The sequence below is a fragment of the Medicago sativa genome, chromosome 2 (genome assembly GCF_051527215.1).
Source record: "Medicago sativa cultivar Bolivia chromosome 2, Bolivia_mono, whole genome shotgun sequence".
Taxonomy (NCBI): Eukaryota; Viridiplantae; Streptophyta; class Magnoliopsida; order Fabales; family Fabaceae; genus Medicago; species Medicago sativa.
In genome coordinates this window covers 20,512,666-20,540,009 of record NC_140750.1, presented here as the reverse complement: position 1 = coordinate 20,540,009, position 27,344 = coordinate 20,512,666, and the positions used below count along the sequence as shown (strand labels likewise).

The window sequence follows — 27,344 nt, the reverse complement described above, 5'->3', positions numbered from 1 at the left end:
ACACCGTCATTTTAACACCAAATAAAATAAATTTTAACTTCATACCCCTATGATTATACGTATGCACCCAAATCACGTGAACTATCCAAAACACCCTTCATTATATCCCTCAATATATCAAAGATTCTGGAAAAAATGTTAAATTTTCCAACTTAACCGGATGCTTAAAAAACGAAAAATCTGGTATGAATATATTATATATGCATAAATGAAGTTTTATTTTGGAAAATTCCGGCATAAAATATTTGATAAAAAAAATGACTTATAATGATAGAACGAAATCCATCACTAAAAAATCAATTTTTATATAAGATAAATGTGAATATAGTATAGTGCAGTAAAACTGACTTTTAGTGATGGAAGTCAACTTTTGTGTTTTTACAATTTTTTTTTTTTTTGTAGAAATATAAAACTTAAGTACAATTTTTCACCTCTCAGCCAGCCTTTATCATTTTCCTGCATGCAGCATAAGTATTTGCATTACGTGATAATTTGAATTAACATCTTAAACACGTGATGTCAATGTATTATGTATATAGTAAAAGTGATTTTGAAAGATATCCTGTCATGATGTTTGTCAATATGCCTCAAGGAATTGATCCATCAATAGCTTACCAGCTAAGTTAAACCTAGTTAGAAGACCAAATCCGATTCTAAAAATAGATTAATTGTATACACATAAAAACACAAACGATTTATTACAGTTCGGTCAATTATATCTACCTCTCTGAAAAATTTAAATATCGTATGTTTTTTATTGAACTTCTCAATTATGTTTATTGCCGTTTAAGCTCAATTCATTACCCTCGAGTGAATGTGCACTTATTCGTGTACATACTGGTAATACCAAACAAATAGAACACTTACACAAGTCGTATCCCATTAAGTATTATATACATGAATCAAGCGTCAGTGATGCGTCAGTGATTGTGTTCTATCCAAAATCATATTTTTCTCCATTTCATAATACGGAAAAAACCCTAAAATAAATAAAAAAATATAAAAAACATGTCGATAAAAACAATTTGGTGCAGGTATAACCACGTCTACTATATATCTTGCCACCTTTCGTGATTCTCTAATAAATTATTAGTCTAACAAACATATTCGGTCCCTCTAGGTGGATAGATGCAATCCTAAAATACTATGCTATGCTATCTATCTATCCTTCAATATGGACCTATATAAATACATATCTATGCCCTCTAACTTTAATACTCAAAAAACAATACAAACAAAAAAAAAACATTTAGAAACAACAATTTCTTTGTCCACATTTGTGAAATGGCACCTCAAGCAGATTTTGCTATTGCTAAGATTGGATATGAAATTGAAAAATTCTTTGGAAGGCAGAAAAGTTTTAGCAATAATAGCAACCCTCCAGCTACTCAAAATCTTTGTCAATACAAATTTTATCCAACCTATGGTGCTACTACTGTTACCAAAGTGGTGCAAACAAATGTTGAAGATCTTACTTGCAATGAAGCTGCTTCAAGATTCATAGCAGAAAAGAGAAAAGATCAACTTCAGGTTAAAGGTTTGGTTGGACAGTGATCATGACTAATTAATGTTGTAATACATGTACTCTAGTATAGTATAACTTTTTTTTTTATCTTTTTGTTTTGAAATTTTAGAGGCCTTTTATTTTATGTTGTACTAATGTAGAAATCTAATTAAGCAGTGAGATTTATATATTACTGCTAATAGATTTAAATTGCAGTCTCTAACTGTAATTGTGGCTGTGATATAAAAGTTTTAGAGGTCTCTGCAACGGCATCACAACTATAAATACTGCTGTATTTTTCCGCAATATCACGGTTTGTAGTGTAACCGCAACCGTGACCACAACTGAAATTTAGAACTATGAGTGCTAACTTCTAGTGTATGAAATATATGTGTAAATCAGCTCGAAGACTAATATGAATTCGAAGGTCTTCTGTAGTTTTAAGGCTATGTTTGGATTGATAGTGTATGATAGAATGGAATTGAATAGTTTAGTTAGATTTTAAAAAAAGTTTATGCTATTGAATTCCATTTTATTCAAGCTATGTAAGCTGTTTTTTTCTCATAATCCTAACTTCTTCTCTATTGTGATTTTTGTGTACAATTAAGTTACAAATCATGGATTTCTAAAGCTCTTAAACAGTGATCTTGGTAAAACCAAATTTAAGTTAAATTTTGTAAACTGGATTGAATTTATGGGTTGCTAGCAAGATAGGTTTTAAAACACGATCGCGATTTTGTCCACGACGTCAAGCTTTTTGTAACATTTGTGACTGCAACTTGACCTCAATTACGATTTTATGTATCAACTGCATTTGACTGCGATCAACAATATTAAGATCGCGACGCGATTGTGAATTTGGTGTCAAAATAGCCCTTTCTAAGAAATGAATTGAGATTAAAAAAAAAAGAGACCACAGTAATATTCATTTTATAAAATTAAAGACTAATACATAACAAGTAAATTGATAAAGTAAATTACTTGTATAGAATAATTTCATTGACAGTGATGGATAAAATATAAAAATATTCTCTGATAATTTCAGAAAGCCACTAAGAGAATATTTCAGGTATTGTGGTGACAGCATATTACTTTACCACCAAAACTTTAATTTATTTTATCCTTTGTTCTAATGGAATGTGGTAGCTAGAGAAAATATAGCCTTCTTTGGAGAAGATATTGGAAGAGCTAGAATTTAGGAGTTAAAATTACTACTACAAATTTTGGATTAATTAACATTCTCCGCAGATTTTAAATACTAAAAAAATAGAAATCAATGTTAACCATTTATTTTACCAGAAAACCTGGTATGTAATAAAAAGGAAGAAAAAAAATGAGGGATCATTTTAATTTTTCACCACTTTTTTCTCTTAGCCTCCACAAGAGGCCTCTAACAAAAATTTGTTTTTTGAAAATTAAAAATTAAAAATACAAAAAAAAAATTGAAATTGAGATTCAATGGCCACTGCAAAAAAAATTGGTGTTTTAATTTTGTGCTTTGCACTAATTATTAATTATGTTGATGCTGGTCCAAGAATAAGGCCAATTGTTGGTCCTGATATCTACAGAGGTAAAAATGTAGCCAAAGATATTCTTGCTCCTGGTGAAAAAATTGTTAATGTCATGAGTTTTGGAGCAAAACCTGATGGAAAATTTGACTGCACTCAGGTAGTTTATATAAGATTATACATTTTGGCTAATTAATCATGTTGACTTGTTCTTTGATTTAATATTAGGTTTAGGGTCAAGTGTTGTTTAGAATAAACAGCAGTAAGAATATTTATAGATAGCGTTTTCATTCTCTGTTGATAATTTTGAAGACAATGTGATGCTTAACAAAAATTGAAAATTTATTCTTTGGTATATTGTTAAATATTTGTTCATGTTTTGAAGACAATGTGATGCTGAACAAATCATGTGAAGATAATGTGATCATGCTAGGTTTTACAAGATGTCTACCATGTTTTGAGACAGTTTGAATATCAAATTTCATCTTTTGGTCATTAATGATGACAACATAATAGACAAAGCTTCATGATTAGACTAAGTTGCATCTTGGAATCAAATGTTGTATGATGAAAACATCAAAATTTGAAAACAAGGAAAAGTAGATGAAGAAACTTGTATTCTTATGCCTTTGTTTTCACCTTATGCAAACAATTTTTCAGAAAACCGGTTGCGAGAGAAAATACACTACACTACGCATTCTTCAAATATTAGTCATCGTTAAACGTCAATAGATACTTTGCATCTATAATATGATTTAAAAAATGTTAAGAAATTATAAGGACAGTGAATCAAATCCAAAATGACCAATCAAACTAGAATTCATAGGGAAAAAAAAATCAATCAAGCAACTTTTGCATGATCTCACAATGTCTATTAGGCTAACTCTATGTTACACCTTCACTTCAAATCGAATACACGTTTGGTGTCTGATACATGTCGATATCGGACACAATAGTGATATATGTAATTACATTTAATCATTTTCTTAACTATTAATGTTATGTCGTCCTCAGTATTCGAATTTGTGTCAGCGTTAATGTCGTCCTTATTTGGTTATACATTTACCTGCAGGCTTTCATGGATGGATGGCAAGCAGCCTGCAAGTCCAAAGTGCAAGCCAGGCTTCTAATCCCACTTGGAAGATTCCTTGTTTCTTCAATGTTCTTTGCAGGCCCATGTTTGACTCCAGGGCCCATAACAATCCAAGTTGTAGGCACAGTTGTGGCCACAACAGATATCAGTGAGTATGAGGATGGTGAATGGCTCATGTTTCAGAAAATATCTGGCCTAAAACTTCTTGGTGGAGGTACTTTTGATGGCCAGGGTCAGTCTGCATGGAAACATAATGAAAACTGTGAAACTGACCCAACAAATCAATGTGTTAGAGCCCCTAGTGTAAGTTCATCATCTTTTTTTGGTACAATGTTCATTATTTTGAGTTAAACATGTTCTTAGTCTATATAAAATCACGATCATTCATAATTCGTTTGTTACAGTGATTTTAATATTTAATAATTTTGAAATTATTTTGAGTTAAACATGTTTCTCATATATCTCTTCATCGAAGATAATTTTATCTGAGCTGTGTTATGAACTAAATGTGTGTATCTCTCTCAGTTGAAATTAGAACATTAGTTTGTCATGTGAGTCTAACATCTTCCGTTGTACCTCTGTAAGGGATCCTAAGGCCTAGGTGCGCCCTTCCAGAGGCGCCGCCTCAGCTAGCTTCTAGAAGTATTTAGAGCTTAGTAAAAAGACTTAAATCCCAGCTTGCTTGGGGCATAAGTCATGCGGAAACAAGCCCACAAAGGGCTATAAATACCCCTCTTCTCAAGGTATGACATAAACAAACGAACCCTAGTTTCTAATATTGTACTCGGTGCAAGTACACTAACCTTCATTGGAAAATGAAAATTTTTTTTATAAAAACTAAAATTAAAGGGTTGTGATTTTATCGAGCTTAGAACATAGTTGACCGTTTAAAATTTGAAGAATACATTAGTTCAGCATTATATAACCATTGTACTTTTGGAAATGCAGAGCATTTATTTTAACCAAGTTACTGATGGAATTATACAAAACATCAGATCTAAAGACCCAAAAGGCTTTCACGTATTTGTCACTAACTCTGCAAACATTAGACTTCGATTAATTAAGCTCAATGCACCAGCTACTAGTCCAAACACTGATGGCCTTCATATAAGTCACTCAATCAATGTTAAAATATCAAGAAGCAGTGTTGAAACAGGAGATGATTGTGTCTCCATGATACAAGGAGTTAGTAATGTTACCATCAAGAGAATCAGGTGTGGTCCAGGACATGGTATCAGGTAATCTAAATTGTTGGTTACATTTTTTTTACTTAAAAATGAATAGATAAACATGATTTCTATCTATGAAGCAACGATACACCACATGTATGAGACATGACTTGGACTGTACATAGATATCGGTAATAATTTAAGAATATGAAAATGATTAAATATGTGTCGGTCTTTGTTTACGGGGTTGGACATAAAAAACAAAATATTTTTGATTAAAAAAAATAAACAAAATCTTTTAAAATTATAACATGAAATATTGATAGTTAATTTGTTTACTGTTCCTATGTATACATGATAGTATTGGAAGTCTTGGAAAGTATCCGGATGAGCTAGAGGTGAATGGCATTAGAGTCCAGACCTGCACATTAGTTGGCACAACCAATGGTCTCAGAATCAAATCATGGCCAGATAAGTATCCAGGAGCAGCAACAGATATCAATTTCAGTGACATTACAATGGAAAATGTTAAGAATCCTATCATCATTGACCAAGAGTATGAATGCTCTCCAAATTGCCAAAAGAAGGTTTGTGTGTTCATATTTCTCTTTATTTCATTATTACAATATGTGCTAAAATAACACTCCCTTTAATGTTAAATATAAGTATAATTTCAAATGTATTTGATCCAAATTTGAATCGAATATATTAGACTTTTTGTTTTTATCAGTTATCTTTAAAATGCAAAAAAAATTTAATTAAGCGAACACAAGGGGTATTCGAAACACATTGCAAAGAATCAATAATCAAATAAATTGAAAGCAAGCATTTGGATTTGACCGCCAAACCGGAAAAAAAAAAAAAAAAAAAAAAAAACTAGTTTTTTATTACTACCCTCCTTGCAAATGAACCATGATCAAGAAAAACACTTAATTCGATCAACCACCTCCATAGAATTTGCTACGTTGTCATTGAATAAAACATTGTTCTGCTCCAACCAAATACATGAAACCGTTGTTAACTACTACATAAGATGAGACATCCTTTTTCCTTCCTTGCCTTTACACACATTATTGAAGAAAATTCTCATCACATTGAATCCATCCATTTAAAAATCATATCCCACACTTTCAAAATCTTGGAACACAACTCAAATGACTTGCTAATTCAAAATCTTGAAACACAGCTCAAATGACTTGCGAATTCAATGTTATTAAAACACCACATACAACATTGTTGATGCCCATACACTCCCATGCCATAGTCCCTTGTTCGCCACCTTCACATCTTTGTTTTCTGCAAGCCTAAATAGATCGGGAAACCTCAAGTATAAGAATTGCTTGCCTATCCACATCACATTACAAAATGAATTTGAATCTAGATTATCCAAATTCAAAATGGAACATAAATCCCACCACCACAAGGAATCAAACCTTCTACAAATTATAACAGTTATAACTTCAGAACAACGAAGTTTTTTTTTTTTATGGCCGAACGATGTCTATAAACCAATAGTTCCTTCCAAATAATCATAGAATGTGTTTGCCACATCCATTTTCTCAATAAGGAAAAGTTGAACAATTGTATATTTTTTACTTTAAAAAGTGATATATGAACATCTAATTCACAACAACTATTTTTACAACCCTATAAATATAGCGGTATTGTCATAAAAGCAAAAGGAAAAAAAAAACTTCAAAATATGATGCTTTTACAAAAATACCCCTATATTCATAGGGTTGTCAAAGTAGTTGTTGCAAACTAGATGTTCATATATCATTTCTCTTACTTTAATCTTTCATCCTCCTTAAGTGCAACTTAAATAGTATAAGACTATAATGACATTTGATATGCTGAGGTGCGAGTTGCGAGTTTGAATAAGCAATCTAATTATTTTTGTTGAAATGTGTGTAAAGTACACTAGGTGCCTTCATATTAATTGTAGGAGTTTGATATTCTAATCTTAATAAACATAGTTCAATTCTTTCTTTTTTTGGTTTGGTTTTAGCATACATTGGACTGAATCGATTTATCAAACCTAATCGAGATAATCTTTGTTTATCTTCTTTACCTATGTCCCATTTAATTTTGAATTTGGAGCATGCTAATTTTGACATTATTTTTTTCCTTCTTTATACAGCCTTCACTTGTGAAGATAAAAAATATAGGTTTCAGAAATATAAGGGGAACCACAACTTCTCCAATTGCAGTGGACTTAAAGTGTAGCAAACTATTCCCTTGCCAAAATGTTCAACTTCACAACATAGACCTCAGGCTTGGAGCCAAGCCTGCTGGCTCTAGATGTGCCAACATCAAACCTATCTATGGTGGCTTGCAAAAACCACCACCTTGTCCATAGGTGCCTAACTCAAAATTAATTACATGCAATTTATTGAATCACCGACAAAAATTAACGAGAGAAAAATAAAATTTGTTTATGATATAAACGTCGCTGTCACTCAGCGACGTAATCAGAAACAAATTTAATTTTTCTCTCTCTAATTTTCGTCGCTAATTCAAGCATTTTTTTTTAGTGGTTGTTAGAACAATTTTTTGAACCAATTAGAATAAGTTTCAGTGCTATTTTCACCTGCTAGATGTGATATCCTATCCAACACACTTTTACAAGATTCTCATTCATCGTTTTCTTTAGAAAGATAGCTATTGTATAAAGAAATTAGAGAATTAAGTGATTTTGAATTTGTTAGCTTTATTTAGGTACAATGTAAGGAAAATTATGGTTTTACTTTTACCTTCTCCCTTTCTACGGACATTCAACCGCCCACCATCAGAGACTGAATCTGAAGGGGTTGAGTTGTTTCAATTTCAAAAAAGTTAGGTCATGAATTCATATTATTGATGTACACATTAAGTGAATGATGAGAGCATTATATATGTCAAAGGAGATGTTATCTTTATTCTTGATTATTAATTTTACTACAGTAATGCCAATGACTTGATATCATGATGTGCTAATTGTTAATTGTTAATTTGCTTTTACCAATAGTAATTATGAAGTAGCTTGTTTGTTTTTGCAAGATTATTGAGAAATAGCTTTTCATTTTCAACTTTTTAAATATAAAAAAAAAATAGATGAATTAAGTGGTGGAGAATAAACTATTTAGTTAGACTCTGACTTTGTAAGACATATTAAATAGAGATCTAAGATTATGAATATTTCAAAAAATTATCAACTCTATTAAAATGTTAAGTTGGTCCTCGTATTTTAATACTCCCTCCGTTTCAAAATACATGTCCAATTTTTGCAATGTGCACTATTCATTAGACTTACTTTGACCATACTTTTTAATTAATGTATAAATACAAATATTAACATGTAAGATGTTGTTTGATTTGTCTCGACAAATATTTTCAAAATATTAAATTTTTATAATTTTTACTTTAGATAATTAAAGATATTAACGGTCAAAATTGTGCATTGGCATATGTGAAGTGGTTAACTTGGACATGTATTTTGAAACGGAGGGAGTACTTATTAACAATTCGTCTCTTAATATTAATCGTTTAAGATTTATACACGATTATTAAGGAAATGATTAGTTGTGTTGATTTTGATGGTAAAATTAGTATCATTTTGTCCTGTGAGCATAGCTCAGTTGGTAGGACAATGCATTATTATATGCAGAGGTCGTGGTTCGAACCCCGGACACCCCACTTATTCACCTTATAAGGTGAATTCTAGCCACTAGGCTACCTGACCAAAAAAAAAAATTAGTATCATTTACTAAAACACCCTTATTAATTGTAGTTAGTGGAGGTTAAGTTGGATGAAATTCAATAAATAAGGGTATAATAATGGAAAAACATAATAAATGCTGCATTAGTATTCTAAAGTGACAATTATTTTGAGAAAAATAAAAAACGGTAAAGATACAATTATTGTGAGACGGAGGGAGTGTGTCACTACATTTTAATAACTTACATTCAATTTAGTCCCTAAAATGTTTTCAAACTAAAAGTATAACGCATGTTTTTTTAGAGGAAGTATAATACATATTAAAATTTGGAAAATTCTAACAAATGTTTGTATGTCATTGTTTAAGAAACAAAAGACGTCATTTTTGATTAAAAAAGTGACATATTTATTATTTTGATAAATTTTTAGCTTGTATTTTTAAAACATTTTTTCTTTTTATGAATTCGTTAAACTTTTTTTTTGCCTTTGAATGATGAATTTCTTAAACATTATTTATAAATTGGAGAAGGGGAGGATTCAAATATACTCAATAGGTCCTTTCATTTTATTCCTCTCAACAAAAAATTCCTTTCAAGAGCACGTGTTCATCTTTTCTAATCACCTTTTTTTACTAGATTCTAGTTCTAGCTATACACCTTTTTCTTTTCTAGATGAAGAAATTCTAGCTATACACCTGGTTGTTCGTCATGGGGGCTAGGAGGTACTAGAATGGTCGTTGAGAAATTCCGTCAGGGGGACAAGGTGGAAGAGACAGAAGGTAAAATAAATAAATAAATGCTATTTTTTCCATCAAGACCTTGCAAACAAGTGTCCCAACAAAACATTGTAAGAGCATCCACAATGGAGATCCTTAATTTTGAGGTTTTAAATGGGTCCCACATGGACACATCACTTTTTAATAATTTTTTAATAATAGTACTTAATAGGATCTCAACCACTCCAATGGTGATCCTCTAACAAAGGGTCTAATAGGGTCCCACAAATATTATTTAATAGCCTTGAAAATTATTATTTTAATAAAAAGTGATGTAGGTTCATTTAAGAATGGGGGTCTTAAGTTAGACCTTGGATCTTTTAAGACCTCCAATTTTTTTTTCCACAATGGGAGTACATATTAGGTACCAGGTCTTAAATGGTGAAGACCTCACCATTGTAGATGCTCTAAGTACTACAATTGGGAGTGAGCAACAGCCATATTTGATGTTTTTTTTTCCAGGAAGCCATATATATATTTTGTTTATAAAAGATAATTAGAGGAAGAAAGGTGAGGGAAAGGAAAGTAAAAATATAGAAAATAAGTTGATTTAAATTTTAGTTATTTGATTCCAGAGAAAGTAAAAGAAATGAAAGGTAAAACCTTTTTCCCATTGTATGGAAAATATTTGGAAAGAAATTGTTATTATTTTTAATTGATGGAAAAAAAACTTAGAAAATAGAACATGACAAAAAGAAAGTGGAGTTAAAAAAAAGTGGCTCATTTTTTTCCAAAATAGAGAGACGGAATATTTTGTGAGACCCACTCCATGTTTGTTTTTCCCTGAAGTAAAAGTAATATTTTAGAAGTATGGTACATAATATTAATTGCATGATACAATTGAAAAGAAATAATTAATAATGCATTAAAAACTAAAAATAACATTCATTTTGTAACAAATCATTTTTGTTAAACTCACATTCATTTTGAAATGTGGAGAGTAGAAAATAGTTGAAAAGTGTATTTTCTTTTGTGTGATTTTTCTCTCCGCTTCCCTCATTCTAAACATAGTGTAAGTACATAAAGCACTTAGATGAGATGACACACATCTCTTCTAACTTAACTAAGGTTTTGAGTTTTGATTCAGCATCGGGTATGCAACAACCAAACCTTATGTGTGAAATTAGTCGCCGTAGTTGTGCACGGAGGATATCAAGTTTACAACAACAACCAAACCTTATCTCACTAAGTGATTACATGAATCAAACGACGTCATAGTGTTCTATCTAGAACCATGTCTTTCTCCAACTCATTTATCCTTAAATCCTTCCTAATAGTTCTCTTCTAGATTTTTTAGGTCAGCCCTGTTTTATCTTGGTTTTCGGGTGTCAAACATTGATTACGTTTGAACCTTTTAAACCGGTGATATCTTATTTTTTCTTGGGAAGGGAAAAAGTAAGCAAAACCCTTGAGAATCTAGGTCCGGGAGTTGTTTTCGCTACGGGAAGGTGTTAGGCACCCATAACGACTATAGTAACCTATAGGAACCGTCTTTAATTTCTACGCGCGCGCTTTATTTTTAAATGCTATTTGAAAATGTTATTTACACCTAAATTTTGCTAAGTGAAGAATTGGAGGGAGAAGAATGTTTTTGGATTTTTATTTTATTTGAATTGAAGGAATTTTGTTCCTTGCCTACGTACCCGTTTAAGGGATCAAATCCACCGTAGTTCTCTCTCAAAAAATGTTTTTGTTTTTGTTGGTTGATTTTAAGTTTGAAAATGGATTTTGGAAGAATAGAAAGAGGCCTCGAGGGCATGAGATTAGGAAATGGTGAGGTTGAATTAGTGAATTGCAAAATATGGTCAAAGTAGGATTAGAGTTCATTGAAATTTGATTAAGAAAATGGAAAAGAAAATACAATGGGATGTTGGATCCCAAGGTTTATTTGGAAAAGATTTGTGTGAAGTTGTTCACATTTGTTTGGAAAATTGGTTTTTTCTAAGTATAAAGCCTAAACATTCATCTAAACATACAATCCTAAGCATACATCTAAACATGCATATTCTAGCTATATAGTGGTGTGTGTGCATGTGTCGGTGCTTGTGTCGGTGTACATCATTAGAGTCCATTGTCCTTTACATCATTGGCCTAGATACATTCTATGGCCTCTTTGCCAAGAAATTAAAATTGCATAAGAAAAAATATTACAAAATTTCCTAAGTTTTACATTCTAAATCTTTGTACAAATTAAATTGCAAAAAAAAAATAAAGGGAAAAAGAATATGAGAAGGAGATGAAATGCTTATGGATGTATGAAACATAAAATGAAAATGGGTTAGTAATACCAATGATATAGAAACAAAATGACAAGTGCATGGTAAGACAAATATAACTTGCAAGTAAAGTAAACTAACAATCTTAACAAAAAAAGGTGATAAAAGGACTTGAAATTCAATATAATCCTAAAGCAAACTCAAGACCTAGATTCTCACAATATTAAGACATTTCAAGTGATTCATTCCAAGGGAACAAATATGAGAACCAAGGGAAATTATTATGCCAAAAAAACTATACGATTTTCAAGCTCTTTATGCACTTTTATTTCACAAAAGAGTTTCACATTATTTACCAAACACAAGGCCCTCAAGAACTAAACCAAAACAGCAAGCAAACACCACATTAAGAGGCAAATTTATTCCACAAAATTATATGTTTAAATGTCACAACTTTATACCAAAATTTCAAGGTCAACATCACATTAAAACTTCACAAAATTCTTCAAAAAAAAGTGGACTAAAGGCGAGACAAAAACACACATACTCTTGGAGTGAATTTTGGCATGGAACCACATCCCAAAAGATAGGTTTACAGGGCCAAGATTACTGCAAGAAAAAGTTTACAAAGACCTAGACAATTTTTAAACAAGAATGCACGTAAAAAAAATAACACAAATGCATTAATAAGAACACAACACATTTCCACATATTTTGATCAAGATTTATCATGCAAAAGCTACTAATAGTCATCAAGAATTCACAATAGTAACAAGAAAAGCAAACGTGCATTTTTTGGAATTTTTTTAAAGGATTTTCGATGAAACAATGGCGCAACTAGCAAGAAAAGGTGTGGGAACAGCAATATAACAAAGCAAGACACAATCTGCAAGGGAAATAGGCCCAAGCCCAAAGAGATTGGGCAGGGTTATGGATAACCCATGGGTTATGGGTATGGGTCGGTTGGGTTTATGGACACATATATAAGGAATTTTTTGTTGTTTTTCATCACTTTCAACTTGCACTTCTCTCTCTCTAACCTACAGACTGTTCTTCCTCTCCTTCTCACACTAAAACCAGCGCCGCCCTTACTCATCTTCTCCGGCGAGTTCACGTTTTCCGACGCGGTGGCCGGTGGTGGCGCCACCGCGTCGGAGTTCAAATCTCCGCCATTTTCAAAAAAACTTATGGATTCGGACTCGTCTCGCCTCCCTCTACTCATTTTCGAAACCGGTTTTTGGCAAAAACAACACATACAATCTAAATCTAGCTCCAAGTTTCGAAAATCTTTCACCTATTCTTTACTCGTGCCAAAATCGAAGCTAAAACCAACAAAACAACACAAGATTCATATCGTTTGAACGAAAAAGTTCAAGGAATGTTACCTTAGGTTCAGATCGGAGATAAACACAATGGATGACTTCAACCATCTCTTGTTCCGGTTCAAGCTCTAGTGCTTCTCCGCTGAGCTTTATTGTTCGGTTCCTTCTTCTTTTCTGAGTCCGATTCTGTTCTTTGTCCTTTCCTTTTGCCTCGGCTTCACTCCCTTTCACGATCTGGAATCCGTTTTGAAAATTGCTTGCTGTTTGTGTGTTTGGACGAACTGGTTGTGACTATGTCTTCTTCTTCCTTTCGAAATCCATTTCCTCTCTGTGTGATTGTGTTGTTGCGATGGTGAGAATGTAGCGGACGGCGGTGGTGCAGAATTGAGGAATGGTGTCGCCGTTAAGGTGAAGCGTGATTGCCTTTTTGAGAGCTTCGATTGTTCTGGTTCGATTCTGCTCAAATTCGGATTGATGTTGCTTTCGAAAGATGAGACCGATCGAATGTAGGTGATGATGATGATTGTTGAAGGTTGTGAAAAGAATCGGTGATGGTGGATTAGAGGTTGAGGATGAAGCTTGATGGAGGTTATTGATGATTTTGTGGTGATTGGAGGTGGTTAGTGATGAATATTGGTGGAGTTGTGGTGGTTTTGTGGTGGTTTTTGAGTTAGTTAGAGGTGAAGATAGAGTTAGTTAGAGGAGAGAGAAAGTGGGAGAGAAAATAATTAAAATGATTTTGTGATTTTTTGGAGTTTTTGTGAAAATGATTGGTGAATGAAAAATTGACCATGGCTTGACTTATATAGGCTAAGTCATTGACCTTGGACCAATAGGATAGAGACATGTGGCACTAGACTTGTAACAAACTCTTAAGGACCAATAGCATTTGGACACGTGGCACTTGGACTCTAACAAACTAAAAAGGATTAAAATGTAAATAACAAAAGTGCGCGGACTAAAATGAAAATTAAAACAAAAATTGAATTGAAAAAGTAAATTGAAAATTAACGTAAAACGAGACGATTAAACACAACAAAGCAGATTAAAATGAAACAGAGATATTATGTGAAATGACCAAAATGCCCCTAGGGACTAAAACGACTAAAAACGACTCAAATGCAATTTTAAAATGATTTTTTAACAAGGGATTAAAGCAAGAGTTTATACATGCGAATTAACAGACTCAGAGACAATTTTTAGAATTTAAACAGGGTTTTAACACATGAAAAGACTAAAATGCCCCTAGGGGCAAAATTGACTCAAAATGACTTTAAATGCAATTTTTGAAATGGATTTTGACATAGAATGAAACAGAGACTTATTCTAACCAAATGAAAAGACTCAAACAAATTTTAAAAGACTGAAAGAAATTTTAACATAGGAAATGACTAAAATGCCCCTAGGGGCTAAACTGACTAAAAAAATGGCTTAACTGATATTTTTTTGAAATGAATTTTGACATGAGATTGAAACAAGGAAAGACTCAAACAATTTTCAAAGATTAAAATGAGTTGAATGCAGGAAATGACTAAAATACCCTTCTATGTGAATTTTGCAAATAATATTGAAATAGAATGCAGAGAAAGATGCAATTGATCAGAGACAGTTCAAATGACTTGAAATGCAAGAAAAGAAGAATTGAGTTAGTATTTTTAGGTCCAAAATTAGGGTATAACAGCTGCCCCTATTTAAGTTTCTTTGTCCGGAGAGTTCAAGAGACGAAGTCTTTGAGTTGACAGGACGAAGATACTTAAATATTAACATTTGCACTGCTTTTGGACATAAAAATACGCTTTCAGATTTTCAAAAACATGAATGTCATGCAACATTTCATTTATGAATGCAAGACAATCGAACCGGAATCTACGGGCTGTGTCACACCACCAAGGGATTTATAGACATCAAGGTAGAAAGAACGGGCAACCAATAGACAGGTACAAGCTGTTCTTTGGATCGAACTTGCCACTTGACCGAGAGATACAAACAAGAGACGGGTACAAGCTGTTCTTTGGATCGAACTTGCCACTTGACCGAGAGAATACAAACAAAAGATAGGTACAAGCTGTTCTTTGGATCGAACTTGCCACTTGACCGAGAGAATACAAACAAAAGATAGGTACAAGCTGTTCTTTGGATCGAACTTGCCACTTGACCGGAAACATAGTCAAAAGGTAGATACAAGCTGTTCTTTGGATCGAACTTGCCACTTGATCGGAAACATAGACAAAAGGTAGATACAAGCTGTTCTTTGGATCGAACTTGCCACTTGATCAATACCACAACATGTAAGTTGGTGCAAACTGTTCTTTGGATCGAACTTGCCGTTTGACCGATAACAAAACATAAGCAAAGGGTTCAAACTGTTCTTTGGATCGAACTTGCCGTTTGACCGGAAACATAGACATATACGCAGGTACAAGTGGTTCTTTTTGAATTGAACCTGGCACTTGACCAGTAACAAGATACAAATTGAGAGTCTGGTTTAACAAGATACCAATTGAGGGTAAATTGTCATTGACCCGATTTGCAAATAGACATGACCATTTTTGTTGGCCCAAAAGTAAATTGACATTGATTTGAACTGAATTGACAGTTGAAATTGACATCAGTATTGACATTGACATTGACATTGACATTGACATTGACATTGACATTGGCATTGACATTGGCATTGACATTGACATTTGACATTAACATTGACATTGACATTGACATTGGCATTGGCATTTGACATTAACATTGACATTGACATTGACATTAGCATTTGACATTAACATTGACATTGACATTGACATTGGCATTGACATTGGCATTTGACATTAACATTGACATTGACATTGGCATTTGACATTAACATTGACATTGACATTGGCATTTGACATTAACATTGACATTGACATTGACATTGGCATTGACATTTGACATTAACATTGACATTGACATTGGCTTTTGACATTAACATTGACATTGACATTGACATTTGACATTAACATTGACATTCGACATTAACATTGACATTGACATTGGCATTTGACATTAACATTGACATTGACATTGGCATTTGACATTAACATTGACATTGACATTGGCATTTGACATTAACATTGACATTCGACATTAACATTGACATTTGACATTGGCATTTGACATTAACATTGACATTGACATTGGCATTTGACATTAACATTGACATTGGCATTGACATTTGACATTGACATTGGATATTGACATTGAATTTTGACAGCTGACAGTTGGATATGCAACATGTATGTATGGTATAGCAAGATTATTGGATGTATGAGCACATAAAATGCATGATTATGCATGTATGAATGCTTGAAATGCATGATTGGTCTGTAACTTGACAAGAAAATTTCACAAAGGCAGACAAGACATTGGAAGATTGGGCACGTAGTGGCTCGTGCTGCGACATGTTCATAGGGGAAAAACCTCTTTGGGGAGGCCGTCGTTGCGAGACGTATTAAAACCATGGCTGAGGGCAATAAAACTTGTAAAGGAGGACCCTTGGAAGGTTCTTGGATACAGGTCGCCGTTGCTAGGCGTGTCAGCGCTGGATAATCATTGGATGTTCGCATCTGTGGTCAATGCTTTTCAATATTCTTTTCATTCTTTCATTCTTTCATTTTCAACCCCATTTTTGCCTGAACCGCCCTTTCGGGTTTTCGATTCACCGGGGAATAGATTCTTTTCATTGCCCCATTTTTGCCTGAATTGCCTTCATAGGTTGTCAATCAGCGGGGTGCTCATTTTTGCCTAAGCCGCCCTTTCGGGTTTTCAACTTAGCGAGCTTTTCATTTTTCATTTTTCATTTTCATTCTATTTTTTTCATTCTTGCCATTGACCACAGATCATCCTGGGGAGTAACCTGCTTGTAACATGTATTGAAATAGACATTGACATTCATTCATTCATGCATGTTTCATTGAAATGTACTTTATTGCTCAGGTTTGCTTTCAAAATAGACAGAAAAAGATTTTTCAATTTTCAAAAATGTTTGTTTCAGACATTAACATTATCAAAATAGAAAGAAAATGTTTTGTATATAGCATTGAAAGTGGAAAGAAAAATAGAGTTTCAAACAATAGAAAGGCTCAAATTGATGTAGAAGAGTGAAAGTCAGCCAAAGGCATGGCTTCACGGATTTACAAAGCTTGGAAAATGGTAATTTTATTGGTTGGTGATACATTGAACACGATGACCGCTACATTTCATAGAAATCTTGAATTCACAAGTACAGAAGCCTCTGATGAAGACGACCATTGACAGTTGCAGATGCCCCAAGGGGTGATGGTGATTTGCCAGATATAGTTACTTGTCTTTTATCAACCTCATTTTTGCATGAACCGCCCTTTCGGGTTTTCGGCTCATCGAGGCGCTCATTCTTGCCTGAGTTGCGTACAATCTCAGCGAGCTTTTTCATATATATTTTTTTTTTTGTCCCTAACTTTTGCCTGGATCGCCCTTTCAGGTTTTCGATCCACCGGGAAGCGCATTTTTGCCTAGGCCGCCCTTTCGGGTTTTCGACCTACCACGCTGTTCTTTTCTTTTTAGACAAAGTATTTCTTGACTATATCGGCATTAACAGGATTTGGGAGTTCAACACCATCCATGTGTGTAAGAATCAGAGCACCACCAGAGAAGGCCTTCTTGACAACATAAGGACCTTCGTAGTTAGGTGTCCACTTGCCCCTTGGGTCGGGTTGCTGACTTATCCTTCTTTTCAATACAAGTTCGCCTTCCTTGAATTCTCGAGGTCGGACTTTCTTGTCAAAAGCATTCTTCATTCGCACTTGATACAACTGTCCATGAGCCATAGCATTCATACGTTTCTCTTCAATTAAATTCAATTGATCATACCGACTTTGACACCATTCAGCCTCAGTTAGTTTTGCTTCCATGATTACTCGAAGAGATGGAATCTCCACTTCTAGTGGGAGAACTGCTTCCATGCCATATACCAGAGAGAAAGGAGTTGCCCCGGTTGAACTGCGCACCGTAGTACGGTAACCATGCAAGGCAAAAGGTAGCATTTCATGCCAGTCTTTGTAAGTAGTGACCATCTTCTGAACAATCTTCTTGATGTTCTTGTTAGCGGCCTCAACTGCACCATTCATCTGAGGTCTGTAAGGGGAAGAGTTGTGATGTTCAATTTTGAGTTCTTCACACAAAGCTTGCACCATGTTATCGTTCAGATTGGAACCATTGTCAGTGATAATTTTGTTGGGAACACCATATCGACAGATGATGTTATTCTTGATAAACTTGACAACCACTTGCTTGGTCACATTAGCATAAGAAGCAGCTTCAACCCACTTGGTGAAGTAGTCAATTGCCACTAGAATGAAACGGTGTCCGTTGGAAGCTTTTGGTTCAATTCTTCCGATCATGTCAATGCCCCACATAGAGAAGGGCCATGGGGAAGATATAACATTGAGAGCGTGTGGAGGCACATGAATCTTGTCAGCATAAACTTGACATTTGTGGCATCTTTTGGCATGTTTGTTGCAGTCACGTTCCATTGTTATCCAGTAATAGCTGGCTCTTAACAACTTTCTTGACATGGTGTGGCCCGAAGCATGGGTCCCAAAGGTACCGTCATGTACATCATGCATCAATTTCTCAGCTTCTTGTTTGTCAACACACCTCAACAGGACCATGTCGTAGTTCCTCTTGTATAGGATTTCCCCGTCCAGAAGGAATCTGCTAGCCCATCGTCTCAAGGTCTTTTTATCTCTGTTGGAAGCACCAGGTGGATATTCACGATTCTGCAAGAATTGCTTGATGTTGTAATACCAAGGCTTTACATCTTTGTCAGCTTGATCTGGCATATTTTCAATGGTGAACACATGAGCGGGTCTATCAAGACGTTGTACTTTGATCACAGGCACATCATTCCAGTGATTGACACGAAACATGGAAGACAAAGTAGCAAGAGCGTCAGCCATCTGATTTTCATCCCGAGGGATATGGTGCAGCTCAACCTTTGTAAAGTACGTCAACAGACGTCTTGCATAGTCACGGTATGGGATCAGCTTCTCATGATGAGTCTCCCATTCACCCTTTATCTGATTAATAACAAGTGCAGAATCTCCATAGATGTCAAGGTGTTTGATTCTCAGGTCAAGGGCTTCTTCAATGCCCAAGATGCATGCTTCATATTCAGCTATGTTGTTTGTGCATTCAAAAGTTATTCGAGCAGTGAAAGGGATGTGGTGCCCCTGCGGAGTTACAATGATGGCCCCAATTCCTTTACCATAGGCATTGACAGCACCATCAAACACCAATCCCCATTTGCTATTAGGGTCCGGCCCTTCATTGATCAGTGGCTCTTCACAGTCTTTTGCTTTCAGATACATAACTTCTTCATCAGGGAAATCAAACTTAATCGGCTGGTAATCATCAAGAGGTTGACAAGCAAGATGCTCAGCAAGGACACTTCCTTTGATTGCTTTCTGAGCTTTGTACACAATGTCATATTCAGACAACAACATTTGCCAACGTGCAATCTTTCCAGTAACAGCAGGCTTCTCAAAGATGTACTTGATTGGATCCATTCGGGATATCAACCAAGTTGTATGATTCACCATATAATGACGCAGGCGTTTGGCAGCCCAAGCTAAAGCACAACAAGTTTTTTCAAGCATTGTGTACCGAGTCTCACAGTCGGTGAACTTCTTGCTCAGATAGTAGATAGCATGCTCTTTCTTACCAGTCTCATCTTGTTGACCGAGAACACAGCCCACTGAATCGTCTAACACTGACAGATACATAATCAAAGGCCTTCCTTCCACTGGCGGGACAAGGATAGGTGGCTCCAACAGGTATTCTTTGATGCTATCAAAAGCTTCCTGACATTCATCATTCCATACAACAGGCTGATTCTTTCTGAGCAATTTGAAAATTGGACCACAAGTAGTAGTCATGTGAGATATGAATCTTGAAATGTAATTCAGACGTCCGAGGAAACCTCTGACTTGCTTCTCAGTTTGAGGGGCCGGCATCTCTCTGATAGCTCGAACTTTGTCGGGATCAACTTCAATGCCTCTTTGACTGACAATGAAGCCTAGCAACTTTCCAGATCTTACACCAAATGTGCACTTGTTAGGATTCAATCGCAGCTTGTACTTTCTCAATCTTTCAAACATCTTTTTCAAATACACAACATGCTGTTCTTCATCACTTGACTTCACAATCATGTCATCAACATATACTTCAATCCCTTTGTGAATCATATCGTGAAACAGAGTTGTCATACCCCTTTGATAGGTAGCACCAGCATTTATCAGGCCAAATGGCATAACTTTATAACAGAACGTTCCCCACGGAGTGATGAAGGACGTCTTTTCTCTATCTTCAGGAGACATTCGTATCTGATTATAGCCGGAGAAACCATCCATAAAAGAGAATACTTTGGATTGAGCAGTACTGTCAACAAGAACATCAATATGAGGCAATGGGAAGTTATCTTTTGGACTGGCTTTATTCAGATCTCTGTAATCAACACACATTCGAACTTTCCCATCCTTCTTTGGTACTGGTACGATGTTGGCAATCCACTCAGGGTATTCAGCTGTCATGAGGAAACCTGCATCAATTTGCTTTTGTACTTCAGCCTTGATCTTAAGAGCCATGTCTGGACGAGACCTTCTCAATTTCTGTTTGACAGGAGGACATTCAGGTCTTGTCGGTATCCGATGTTCCACAATCTGGGGATCTAGACCCGGCATATCTTCATAAGACCATGCAAAGACATCTGGATAGTCGTGGAGAAGCTGAGTAATCTTCCTTTTCACCTCTGGCTCAAGTGCAGCACCAATCTTGATCTCTCGCTTGTTTTCTTCAGTACCCAAGTTGATGAGTTCAATCTCTTCCTGGTGAGGCTGAATGGCTCTTCTTTCTTGCTCAAGCAGTCGAGTGATCTCATATGGTATCTCTTCATCATCGTCATCCTCATCTTCAGCTTCATATACCGGGGATTCAAAATTTGGATGAACCATAGGGTCACTGTGTTCAACGGGTTTATTATGGTTCAATTTGCATAATATGATTGGGATGATTTTAGAAAAATGTTTTTCATGCAGATTTTTGAAATTAATAAGAAAAATACAGATGTTTTGGTTTTTTCTGGCATTACCATTATTTCCAAGAAAAAGGCACTAAAAAGTAAAAAAACAAAGAGTCGTGAGAAAAACGACAACTTTTATTGATAACGGCAATGCCGAAACAAACACGCCCTTACAATGATATCACTTTCGCCTTGGGCAGAGCGAAAGGATTGTTATTTTGTAAACAAAAGACATGAGCAACAAAACACATTACATGGAAGCATGCATGACTAAAGGAACATCAATGGCTTCCCAATTTCTCACAGTGCCTCCTGGTACAACAAATGTAGGCACGTGACCACCTCCAGCAGCACCTTCAGCAATAGCATTGATGAACCCAGCACTGTAGAAAGTTCCCTTTGAAACAGCAGATGTCGGGGAGAATCCAAGGCCCTCTTTACGCTTGTTTTCCAGAATCTGAATCACTTTGCCCCAGCCAGCAGCTTGCCCTGCTTGAACAGCCTTCTGGGCATCTTTCAGTGAAGTCATGCTAGCACCAGCCCTCCGGGGCTCTGTACCCTCAACAGTCAAGCCTTGGAATGACGTCCCTTCTGCGGACCCTGCTTCAACACAAGAGAACGATGATATTTGGCTAACCAGAAATGCCTCCTCACCATATACGGTGACAACCTTACCGTTTCTCATGAACTTGAGCTTCTGATGCAAAGTGGATGTGACTGCTCCGGCGTCGTGGATCCATGGTCTTCCAAGGAGACAGCTGTAAGAGGCATTGATATCCATGACTTGGAAAGTTATTTGAAATGTCTCGGGACCGACGGTGATTGGCAAGTCCACTTCCCCGAGAACATCCTTGCGGGATCCATCAAAAGCTTTAACCAGATAGCTGCTACCCCTCAGGGAAATTCCATGATGACTTAATTGCCTTAGTGTGGATTCAGGCATTACATTCAGAGACGATCCAGTGTCCACCAATACGTTCGATATCATATCAGACCTACAGTGCACCGAGATATGTAAAGCCAAGTTGTGGCGTTTCCCTGCTTCGGGGAGCTCATCGTCACCGAACCCCAAGTTGTTGCAGGCGGTAATATTACTCACTATCCCATCAAATTGATCCACAGAGACTTCGTGGTCAACGTAGGCTTGCTCTAGTATCTTCATCAACACTTTCCTGTGAGCTTCTGAGCTCATGAGCAAAGACAAGATGGATATCTTCGATGGGGTTTGTAGCAGCTGGTCAACAATCCTATAGTCACTTTTCTTGATAAGCCTCAGGATTTCGTCCAGGTTGGACTCTTCAATGGGCTGGCCCGAGGGGCTGGCATTCTTTTCCTCAAGGTTAGCCATGTTTCTTCTCTTGTACAATCTTGTCTGATGAACTCTATCTGGTTGGTGAATCTTGCGAGCACGAGCCACTTTTCAGACTGCGGCAGAAGAACCAGGAGACAATGAGCACGAGAGAAGCCATTTGTGACCGATGAATGATGCATATGATGCATGATATGCAAATGCGAAAAGACTCTTTTTTGTCAGAGGACTTTGTCAAAGTGGTTGTGAACATCACGGAGAAACACGGTTTTATTTGAAAATCTTGAGCAAAACTAAAAGTTTAGTTGAGATGGTATCACTTGGTGTTCACATCCGTGATGTTCGAAAGATGACTTGTCTAAGTCCTCTGATAAATGCATGGAAAAAAGTTTATGCATGTATGCATGTATGCATGGATGCATGATTATGTTCAAGTTCGGAGAAAACATGGTGGGTTGAAGTTCAAAGTCGAGGAGTCATGGGTGGACACGGTGTCCGGTGAAACTAGGGCTTTAGGAAATAGTAACCGGGTTCTAAAAAGGTTCCCAAGTTGCAACCTCTCCAACGTATCTCATGGTGTTACGAGACAACACTCGCTCCATGATTATACGTGGAAGGTCTAACTTGAGTGTAGTATCGCGTGACGACTAAAACTCGAGACAACACCCGGTTTAGCCTCCGCACTACATCCTAGAAAATGGCCATGGATGGGTTTGGTTATCTACGGTTCATAGCGTCATAGAACAATTAGAAGCAAAGTGCCTAAACGCGACAACTCGCGCCGACAACATCACCCCCAAAATGCCTCAGCTATGTGGGATTGATCGCATAATCCAAAACACGAGGCAACCCCCGGAATGAATTGTCGATTATATCCCTCCTAAATCCTAAGTTCACTCAGCCCGGGTGCAGGACTTTTGATATTCTCACCCCACACGTTTGCAAGAAATTAAACATTTATTCACATAGGAAAGCAAGTAAAAGAGGCAAGTAAAAATACAAGCGCAAACGTGGAAATAAAAACTAGGCGTAACTCTCGAATCTCCCCAGTGAAGTCGCCAGCTGTTTTATCTTGGTTTTCGGGTGTCAAACATTGATTACGTTTGAACCTTTTAAACCGGTGATATCTTATTTTTTCTTGGGAAGGGAAAAAGTAAGCAAAACCCTTGAGAATCTAGGTCCGGGAGTTGTTTTCGCTACGGGAAGGTGTTAGGCACCCATAACGACTATAGTAACCTATAGGAACCGTCTTTAATTTCTACGCGCGCGCTTTATTTTTAAATGCTATTTGAAAATGTTATTTACACCTAAATTTTGCTAAGTGAAGAATTGGAGGGAGAAGAATGTTTTTGGATTTTTATTTTATTTGAATTGAAGGAATTTTGTTCCTTGCCTACGTACCCGTTTAAGGGATCAAATCCACCGTAGTTCTCTCTCAAAAAATGTTTTTGTTTTTGTTGGTTGATTTTAAGTTTGAAAATGGATTTTGGAAGAATAGAAAGAGGCCTCGAGGGCATGAGATTAGGAAATGGTGAGGTTGAATTAGTGAATTGCAAAATATGGTCAAAGTAGGATTAGAGTTCATTGAAATTTGATTAAGAAAATGGAAAAGAAAATACAATGGGATGTTGGATCCCAAGGTTTATTTGGAAAAGATTTGTGTGAAGTTGTTCACATTTGTTTGGAAAATTGGTTTTTTCTAAGTATAAAGCCTAAACATTCATCTAAACATACAATCCTAAGCATACATCTAAACATGCATATTCTAGCTATATAGTGATGTGTGTGCATGTGTCGGTGCTTGTGTCGGTGTACATCATTAGAGTCCATTGTCCTTTACATCATTGGCCTAGATACATTCTATGGCCTCTTTGCCAAGAAATTAAAATTGCATAAGAAAAAATATTACAAAATTTCCTAAGTTTTACATTCTAAATCTTTGTACAAATTAAATTGCAAAAAAAAAATAAAGGGAAAAAGAATATGAGAAGGAGATGAAATGCTTATGGATGTATGAAACATAAAATGAAAATGGGTTAGTAATACCAATGATATAGAAACAAAATGACAAGTGCATGGTAAGACAAATATAACTTGCAAGTAAAGTAAACTAACAATCTTAACAAAAAAAGGTGATAAAAGGACTTGAAATTCAATATAATCCTAAAGCAAACTCAAGACCTAGATTCTCACAATATTAAGACATTTCAAGTGATTCATTCCAAGGGAACAAATATGAGAACCAAGGGAAATTATTATGCCAAAAAAACTATACGATTTTCAAGCTCTTTATGCACTTTTATTTCACAAAAGAGTTTCACATTATTTACCAAACACAAGGCCCTCAAGAACTAAACCAAAACAGCAAGCAAACACCACATTAAGAGGCAAATTTATTCCACAAAATTATATGTTTAAATGTCACAACTTTATACCAAAATTTCAAGGTCAACATCACATTAAAACTTCACAAAATTCTTCAAAAAAAAGTGGACTAAAGGCGAGACAAAAACACACATACTCTTGGAGTGAATTTTGGCATGGAACCACATCCCAAAAGATAGGTTTACAGGGCCAAGATTACTGCAAGAAAAAGTTTACAAAGACCTAGACAATTTTTAAACAAGAATGCACGTAAAAAAAATAACACAAATGCATTAATAAGAACACAACACATTTCCACATATTTTGATCAAGATTTATCATGCAAAAGCTACTAATAGTCATCAAGAATTCACAATAGTAACAAGAAAAGCAAACGTGCATTTTTTGGAATTTTTTTAAAGGATTTTCGATGAAACAATGGCGCAACTAGCAAGAAAAGGTGTGGGAACAGCAATATAACAAAGCAAGACACAATCTGCAAGGGAAATAGGCCCAAGCCCAAAGAGATTGGGCAGGGTTATGGATAACCCATGGGTTATGGGTATGGGTCGGTTGGGTTTATGGACACATATATAAGGAATTTTTTGTTGTTTTTCATCACTTTCAACTTGCACTTCTCTCTCTCTAACCTACAGACTGTTCTTCCTCTCCTTCTCACACTAAAACCAGCGCCGCCCTTACTCATCTTCTCCGGCGAGTTCACGTTTTCCGACGCGGTGGCCGGTGGTGGCGCCACCGCGTCGGAGTTCAAATCTCCGCCATTTTCAAAAAAACTTATGGATTCGGACTCGTCTCGCCTCCCTCTACTCATTTTCGAAACCGGTTTTTGGCAAAAACAACACATACAATCTAAATCTAGCTCCAAGTTTCGAAAATCTTTCACCTATTCTTTACTCGTGCCAAAATCGAAGCTAAAACCAACAAAACAACACAAGATTCATATCGTTTGAACGAAAAAGTTCAAGGAATGTTACCTTAGGTTCAGATCGGAGATAAACACAATGGATGACTTCAACCATCTCTTGTTCCGGTTCAAGCTCTAGTGCTTCTCCGCTGAGCTTTATTGTTCGGTTCCTTCTTCTTTTCTGAGTCCGATTCTGTTCTTTGTCCTTTCCTTTTGCCTCGGCTTCACTCCCTTTCACGATCTGGAATCCGTTTTGAAAATTGCTTGCTGTTTGTGTGTTTGGACGAACTGGTTGTGACTATGTCTTCTTCTTCCTTTCGAAATCCATTTCCTCTCTGTGTGATTGTGTTGTTGCGATGGTGAGAATGTAGCGGACGGCGGTGGTGCAGAATTGAGGAATGGTGTCGCCGTTAAGGTGAAGCGTGATTGCCTTTTTGAGAGCTTCGATTGTTCTGGTTCGATTCTGCTCAAATTCGGATTGATGTTGCTTTCGAAAGATGAGACCGATCGAATGTAGGTGATGATGATGATTGTTGAAGGTTGTGAAAAGAATCGGTGATGGTGGATTAGAGGTTGAGGATGAAGCTTGATGGAGGTTATTGATGATTTTGTGGTGATTGGAGGTGGTTAGTGATGAATATTGGTGGAGTTGTGGTGGTTTTGTGGTGGTTTTTGAGTTAGTTAGAGGTGAAGATAGAGTTAGTTAGAGGAGAGAGAAAGTGGGAGAGAAAATAATTAAAATGATTTTGTGATTTTTTGGAGTTTTTGTGAAAATGATTGGTGAATGAAAAATTGACCATGGCTTGACTTATATAGGCTAAGTCATTGACCTTGGACCAATAGGATAGAGACATGTGGCACTAGACTTGTAACAAACTCTTAAGGACCAATAGCATTTGGACACGTGGCACTTGGACTCTAACAAACTAAAAAGGATTAAAATGTAAATAACAAAAGTGCGCGGACTAAAATGAAAATTAAAACAAAAATTGAATTGAAAAAGTAAATTGAAAATTAACGTAAAACGAGACGATTAAACACAACAAAGCAGATTAAAATGAAACAGAGATATTATGTGAAATGACCAAAATGCCCCTAGGGACTAAAACGACTAAAAACGACTCAAATGCAATTTTAAAATGATTTTTTAACAAGGGATTAAAGCAAGAGTTTATACATGCGAATTAACAGACTCAGAGACAATTTTTAGAATTTAAACAGGGTTTTAACACATGAAAAGACTAAAATGCCCCTAGGGGCAAAATTGACTCAAAATGACTTTAAATGCAATTTTTGAAATGGATTTTGACATAGAATGAAACAGAGACTTATTCTAACCAAATGAAAAGACTCAAACAAATTTTAAAAGACTG

General features: G+C 35.7%; 1 protein-coding gene across 1 annotated transcript; it reads left to right on the top strand.

Moving 5' to 3' along the window:
• Positions 1-1,117: 1,117 nt before the first annotated feature.
• LOC146945379 (polygalacturonase-like) lies at positions 1,118-8,192 on the top strand. The gene is made up of 5 exons (XM_085743717.1): positions 1,118-3,172; positions 4,085-4,408; positions 5,054-5,343; positions 5,636-5,861; positions 7,415-8,192. The coding sequence occupies exons 1-5, from the start codon at positions 2,963-2,965 to the stop codon at positions 7,631-7,633; spliced, it is 1,269 nt and encodes a 422-aa protein (XP_085599843.1). The 5' UTR covers positions 1,118-2,962; the 3' UTR covers positions 7,634-8,192.
• Positions 8,193-27,344: the final 19,152 nt, after the last annotated feature.